At 31.5% G+C, this 7,790-nt stretch overlaps 1 protein-coding gene across 1 annotated transcript; it reads left to right on the top strand.

Annotated features, from left to right (window-relative positions):
• Positions 1-369: 369 nt before the first annotated feature.
• On the top strand, positions 370-6,046 carry LOC134681729 (uncharacterized). The gene is made up of 7 exons (XM_063541363.1): positions 370-541; positions 1,774-1,954; positions 2,418-2,503; positions 3,246-3,332; positions 3,733-3,753; positions 4,907-4,924; positions 5,840-6,046. The coding sequence occupies exons 1-7, from the start codon at positions 478-480 to the stop codon at positions 5,962-5,964; spliced, it is 582 nt and encodes a 193-aa protein (XP_063397433.1). The 5' UTR covers positions 370-477; the 3' UTR covers positions 5,965-6,046.
• The last annotated feature ends 1,744 nt before the right edge of the window (positions 6,047-7,790 follow it).

The raw sequence follows: 7,790 nt of genomic DNA, 5'->3' as shown, positions 1-7,790 counted from the left end.
CTTTTGCATGCGGTTTCTGCCAAAATAGTAACAACGGTTGCCAGTACTTTTTTTATATAGCTTATGGAATCCTAAGGAATATTTGATTGCCGAGTTCTTTGAATAAATAGCTTATGATCTATACTCTTTCTTAAATTAGAATTATAGAAATTACAGCTACATCTACGTTTTTAGACCTCCGCTTGTTATGTACTTAAATTTACAAATATGTACAATTTATCGACAAATTGTGATATTTGCACCATCTGTAAATGTTGTGTAAGGCAAAAAACAATATTCTTGTTTAAATTTAAATATATCTCCATAAACAAAACAGGACACGAAAGTTGTTAAGTACAAGAAAAACATTTCACGATTTGATTTGCTGATATACAAAGAGTTATAAAACGGTGTTTTGATTGATTAAAAATATGTTTATCAACTGTATCAGGTGTTATTAAAGGAAAATATTTCCTTAGACATAGGAGATTATAGAAAATGCAAGGTTCAGTGATATTGCTATTGGTTTTTGTTGTGGTGGAAGCCCACTATTATGATAGAGGTAATGTCTATATTTATTTATGCCTAATTGCCTTGTCTGGTACCTCTGATAGCTATTTACGCCACTGCTTTTGGACGTTTCGTCTCTGAGGGTATCATATTCAACAGCTAAATTTAAGTGCAACATATTCATTGAGCTGCAAAAGTTTTTTATCATCTACATCCAATTTCAACTGGATTGATGCACGCTTGATAAAGCTAGTTAGTCAAGCGAAATATTACGTCTATTTTCATAATTTTGTAAAATATTTTAAACATTCTTATATTTGCATACTAAATAGTGTGTTAAAATTTCATTGTTAGGCAATCTACAATTTTATTTGTGTACTAATTGAATTATAATCTCTTTACTGATTAATCCATACTCCTATAGATTTGCATCAGCTGCTATTTTTAGGCACTTATATATACATAACAATATATATAAATCAAAATGCTCTGAAAATCAAAACAGAGAAAGCTTTTATTTTCTACATTTTCTCCAACCAGTAAGACATCTTTGTGATAATTATGGATACTAATGTAACTAACGGGGTCCCGTGTATGTAACCTCATGATCATGTGTCGGCCAAAAAGGGACGTCAGCAAATTCAGGAAATTACAAATATTCCGTAAAAACAAGTATTCACCAAATAATGTTAAACGAGTGCATATTCAAAGTTTGATTTGATTTTAAGTTGGTTATATGACGTTGTCTGGTGTTCTGTTTGTAACTTCAATTTTTCTTTTTTTAACACTTAAGAAATTAAATATGGTTTCAAACATTTGGTATAAGGATATTGGCTACTCTGATGACCTCTTTTATGATTTGATAGTATTCAAATAAAGACACTAAAAAAGTAGAAAAAAAAACATGCATATGGAGGGTCCGTGTGAACGTTTTCGATATATAAGCCATTGAATATTTGGCGGTAAATAAGTCTCTCTAGATTTTTCATATATTTAACATTGGTACCTTACATGTATCTGTCTAAAAAAAAAATAACAAGAATTTTATAAAATTTTGAAATATGGCTTTTTAAACTGCATGAAAAGAAAAGTAGGGGTTAGTGGGCAAAATTATGTAATGGCAATACACAGGTAAAACCAAAGGATTCCGAAAATCTGACAAAAAATCAAAAAATGGAGGACCAAACATCCTTTAGAAGGACAGTCTAATAAATATTTTCTATACAATTTATATAAACAAAACCATACACCATATACTATATCATTTTGTTTAAATGATTTCAGATAAAACACCTAGTTGTAAGTTTCCATGTCCATGGAGAGGGAAAACCTTCGATTTATGGAAAATGGGGACATCAAAATCAGATCTCTATGCAAAGTTTTCAAAGGATGGAAGGACAGTCAAGTGGTCTTTTGGTCGAACAGATGAATGTTATCAGATATTAGACGGGTTTATTGTTTTCAGGTAAATATTAGGGTCGTGCTTCATTTTCAACTTAAAACAAATAATGAAAGATTAACTAACGTTAATGTATGATTTAAGTTTGTAAGAACAACTTCATATATCACTAGATCGCTGGTTTTCCCGTTTGAATGGTTTTACACTAGTAATTTTTGGGCCCTTCATAGCTTGTTGTTCGGTGTGATCCAAGGCTCCGTGTTGAAGGCCGTACATTGACATATAATGATTTACTTTTTTAAATTGTTATTTGGATGGAGAGTTGTCTCATTGGCACTCACACCACATCTTCCTATATCTATATAAATCAATGACAAGTTTGTTAAGGAAATATAGTATAACTCTACTTATTATTTATCATTGAATGAGTAACTGGTGCAAGAAGATTGTTCTTTTTTTTATTTCGAATATAAACATGAAGATGAAAAACGTTTTTTTTTTTATAATTGAAATTTCTCGTCCTATATAGAATTAAAGGCGAAGACAACTGGTCTTGTTTCAAGATACAGTATGACAGAACCAAAAGACCGACAACTTTTAGACTTCACAACGGATGTAAGTTTGAGACCATTTGTAACACAACACAAATCAATGAATGTAGGTGAAAGTTAGATTAATTGAACGAGACAGCAACACAACAATAAAAGATAGATATAGGAATACAAGTTTTGGAAACTTCTGACGATGTTCCATTCTTAAACTCATATCATTGTGTAATTTAGTGTTTATATAGAAATTTGAATTGTCCATGAAATACATCGGTGTTTATTCGTAGACTTTAGCAAACCACAAATCACATATTCACGAGGAAAAACGATTTCTCTATCCATGAAAATTACATATCCCGACGCTATAATATTCCAATTAAGAGAAGAATTTGTTTTTTTCTAACATGATCGAATAAAAAAAAATCGTTAACAAATTATACATGACAACTTATGACATTGTTCATAACTTAGAGAGAGAGAAATGTTGAGTTACAACATCTAAAATAGTTTTGAGAACTAATTCAGACTGCAACAACTTATTTTCTCAATTAAAAAACAACATTATTTTGTTTCATATCATGACCTTTTAGAGTATACTATATTTCCAATTGTTAATAACAACACGGTAACCTATAGTGGCTGTACTTCATCTGAACTTGTTGCACATATGTTTTATTGGCAATATACCACATCTCCTTAATAATTTATATATATAACATACACAAATGATCAACTACTTGTTCGGTATTCTTAGTTTCGGATAAAAAAAGTAATATCCCGATAACGTGCCTATATTTATTTCATTGCAGTGTTAGGAGATTTTGTAGGAAAAAAAGACGCATTTAAAATTTGCGAGGTCTGCGCATATCCAGCCAAGGACTTTTTCACAGCTGTAGGTAAGTACAAGAATCGTGAAATTTTAGATATTTTATAATGTGAACTCGACATGCATCTGAACTATAAAAGTTTATTGTAATCACGACCTAGTATTGAACAGACCAACATCATTGCAAAGGGGCAAAAAACTGTCATCAAAATTTGAAATTAAACAAATGTCTCTAACAAGAATTATAAATTTGATAAAACTCATTTAATAGTCAATTCCTCAGGTGAAACACATATTGGTAAGTACTAGAATATTGCGTGTTCTTTTGATCTATACATCAAGTTGTAAACATTGTTTCCAGTTTCTAAATTCGATCATCGTAATTGAAAGAGTCTTTAAACATTGTGATTAGTTTGGTGTTTGGTTCTATATTTTATGTATCTATACGGTATTCGTATGATATTTTGTAGCACGTGGATCCCATTCGTACAGTAAGTTGCTTAATTGTACGGAAACAATATTGAACTTAATTGTACAGTTAAATATACGCATGTGCAAATTACATAACTCTCCGTTAAGAAAATCCGCGTACATATTAACATAATAGAAAAAGACGCTGTGAAGACACAGAAATGCTTATAGATCAAATTATAAATTGTGTTTCTGAATTATTTTGCAGTTTATAGTTTTTCAAAAGCTTCTTCGTTTTTTCCTTCTAAATGATAATAGGTCAAAACAATGACAAACGAATGAATCACTCATACAGGATTTGTTTATTGACAATAATCATCAAAACATTTTTAAAGATTCCATCATGTAATAAGAGCTTGCCTCACTCGTGTATTAACACTATTATTTCATATCATTTAAGTACTTAAAACCTTCCGTTCATAGTTATCGCATATCAATATATTCAAATTGAAATGTCATTAGTTAAGGGTGTGTGTGAACAACATGGTCAATTTAACTACAATCTATAATCGAATTAATCCAGAAAAAAAACATTTAAGGTAAAGTTATAGTAAACCAAATTATGCAAAAAACCTTGATTCACATGATCATCTTACGTCAAAAGAACGAAAATATGTTTATCAGCAACATATACTTTTAAAGAAAAAGTTGTGTTTAAAAGTGGAGATTTGATGATATTTTAGAAAGAAAAAAAATCGCCAATTGTATATGCTTTCTTGACAAATGTTAACCTATGTTGAGATTCAATCAAGTATATTAAAAAAAAATCTGTTTCCCTTTTGGAAGTGCACGTAGCCAAAGTAGTATGCAAATTTTCTTAAAATCTGTGACTAACCTGATATACTGTTGCTTGACCTTATATACGATAAGATCATCAATATAAGAACATGGTATCCCTTATAAATGATAACTTGATATGAGTCTCAAAAGTTGGTTTTCTCTGATATATGCATATCAAAGTGCAATACTTTAACTGGTGGCCGAATTTCTAAGTATATAATTTGGCATTAAAAAGAAAGATATGTACATTTTGTACATATATATATAATTATATACATGTTGCAATGTGATATAATCAAACATCATTAATATGTAAATGGTTTCAACTTATATTTGGTTTAGTTTGATATTGTGAACTTATCATCAGATATATGATTTTTTGTTTTGTTTTAGGATATGCTTACCGACGTCGTAAGTTGTCTGATACTATATGGAAACATTTTTGGTGTACAAATCTGTAATGTTCAATTGAAGTACATATATCCCAAAGTTCATTCAGCAAATTCGAAATATTTTTTAAATATACTTGAGTCAGGTTCCAAGTTGGCCCTATTTTGTAACTTATTGGATCCCCTCATTTCAAAATAAATTCACAAGAGCGTGTATCCACGGGTGCTAAACAGTAAGATTATCGCCCAGAATCTTAGCAAAAACTAATATTGTGCCATTTGTTATATACTAGTAATGCATGTATTTTTTGTGCTTGTGTTTACTCCACATTAACTAATGTACCATCATGACGATTGTTCAATCAGCATTAACATGTTTCCACCCTAAACGAACAAAATTAACTTTAAAGAAATGCTTTATTAAAATATTTCACTCGATATTCAACAAACGAGTATATAGTGGCAGATACTCAATTCAAGAAGTAGTTTAAAAAGTTACAGACGCACAGGTGCAATGGAAATGATAAATTTGTAGAACTGAAAAAAGAGAAAAAGAAACTTTCAGCTTAGTGGATTGGTTTTTGTCTTTGTACAATCACATACTATGTTGTCTAAAAATGCCTAACATTTTCTGTTTCGTCTTTACTTTTGCTCGATATTTCATTGTTGTTATTTTCCATGTTTGTAATTTCAGTTGTATTGTATTTAGTCTCTTTGTCCAAAGTTTCAAAATAGCATAATATGGAAATAAGCAAATACGAAAAGCCGTGTTTTATCATAAGTATTCAAATTTAATTGTAGTATGCACCTTTAATTTTATCTTTATGTTGTAAATGTTTATGGATCCACAGCGTGAACTTTATACTAGAGAAAGTGTATAGTTGATTATTTGAAGTGTTAGTTGCTTTTTAATGTTTTGTATTAAATATCATTGCAGCACCCAAGCAATCACGCAAGTTTGGATGTAACACACCGAAAGGCTGCGAATGTTGCAAACAAACACAGTGTGGACGTTGTCGTAAATGTAGAGACAATGGAAGCATACCAAATGCGTGTTCCTAATCTTGAAGCTTCTACGAGGTTGAAAACAAAGATTTTACACGTATACGAATATAATAGAAAATAATAATAAAGTTTACGTGTCTGTTTTATCTTTTTTTTTTTAACAAAACGTTCATGATTGGATTAGTTATAAATAGAAGAAAAGAGAGGCAAAATATACCATTAATAACAAAAAAAAACAAAAAAACATGACTGTCTCTTTTTTATTCGAGCAGGACAACATTGAACAGTTAGGTGCACCTTCATTTTGACTAGGTTCAAAATGTTCAAGTGATCGTAAGACAAAATTTAACATCATTTTAAAATCTTTGAATATATCAGACAGTATACAAAACGTAAAAGACTGAAAACTTACGACTGAGCCATACAAAAAACATTAGACCAACTATCTGAATGATTGCTATAGATTCTTCTCTTATATTCAACATTAATCGTTTAGTGCTATTGTTCGACCCTTTCATTCAACAAGAACATAACTAAAATAAACATAGAGAATGGAAATTAAGAATGTTTCTTAGAGTAAACAACCCGATAAAAGAGCAGGAAAATACACACAAAAGCCAAAAATGAGTCTTCAACATTGTGCGGATATCCCGCACGGAAGTGAGCTTCAGCTGATCCCTCAACCAAAACATGCAAAATATTATCTAGTTTATTCGGAGTAAACCCTAGTTTTATTCCTTTTTCATCTGAAAAGCTCTTAAATGACTGCACAATAAATCATCAAGTCATTTTAGTCGTTCAGTTAAATTTAAACCTTTTAACTGCGGTACATTCAGTATACAGTTAAGTCGGCTTCATATCTTGACTTACATCTAGAAATTGACATTGAAGGTCAGTTGAAAACAAAACTTTACGACATAACAGATGATTTCAGCTTTCCAATTGTGAACTTTCCATTTCTAGTGAAATTTATATACACCAAGACAATGCTTATTATTATGTCACTATAATAAGAGACTTTCGTGAATTGTATATATATATATATATATATACAACTCGTCTAAACATCAACCCAACAATGTTAGATCTGTAAATTTGCTTTCGCAAATTTTTGGTTCTTCCCTCGCCGGGATTCGAACCCATGCTACTGTGATATCGTGACACCAAATCGCCTGCACTGCAGCCGTCCCGCTAGACCACACGACCACCTGGGCTCTCAAAAAAAGAGCATTCGGTGGCCATATGTTACCTTTCCACGTCAGTTTTAATCTAGCGGCGTACTGCAGTACATGATATATAAGGCATGAAGATGTTATTGTTACAGATCAGCTAAATTATCTATAGTAAAGGATCCTACAAATTAATGTAAGATACAGTCACAGAAAATAATTATATTCATAAGTACGTCTGAGTCAGTGACAACCCTACAACAGATGTATCCATCGGATCGCCATCAATGATGGTGATACATGGCTGTGTACATAATGTATATACAACTCGTCTAAACATCAACCCAACAATGTTAGATCTGTAAATTTGCTTTCGCAAATTTTTGGTTCTTCCCTCGCCGGGATTCGAACCCATGCTACTGTGATATCGTGACACCAAATCGCCTGCACTGCAGCCGTCCCGCTAGACCACACGACCACCTGGGCTCTCAAAAAAAGAGCTTTCGGTGGCCATATGTTACCTTTCCACGTCAGTTTTAATCTAGCGGCGTACTGCAGTACATGATATATAAGGCATGAAGATGTTATATATATATATCCCAACGATCAATCGGTCTTCCATTGAATCACAACTGTTCCTCTTTTTTTCGGTAACCTGCTTCTTGAAAGTGAAAACATCAGCTTTAAGGCATACTAGTCTCAAAGATGAAAGGA

This window comes from Mytilus trossulus, chromosome 8, assembly GCF_036588685.1.
Source record: "Mytilus trossulus isolate FHL-02 chromosome 8, PNRI_Mtr1.1.1.hap1, whole genome shotgun sequence".
NCBI lineage: Eukaryota > Metazoa > Mollusca > Bivalvia > Mytilida > Mytilidae > Mytilus > Mytilus trossulus.
This window is presented reverse-complemented; position numbering and strand designations above follow the sequence as displayed.

Coding starts and splice junctions, on each gene's coding strand:
- LOC134681729 (XM_063541363.1), top strand. CDS start 478: ATGCAAGGTTCAGTGATATTGCTATTGGTTTTTGTTGTGGTGGAAGCC. Junction 542..1,773: donor AGCCCACTATTATGATAGAG/GTAATGTCTATA, acceptor AAATGATTTCAG/ATAAAACACCTAGTTGTAAG. Junction 1,955..2,417: donor GACGGGTTTATTGTTTTCAG/GTAAATATTAGG, acceptor CGTCCTATATAG/AATTAAAGGCGAAGACAACT.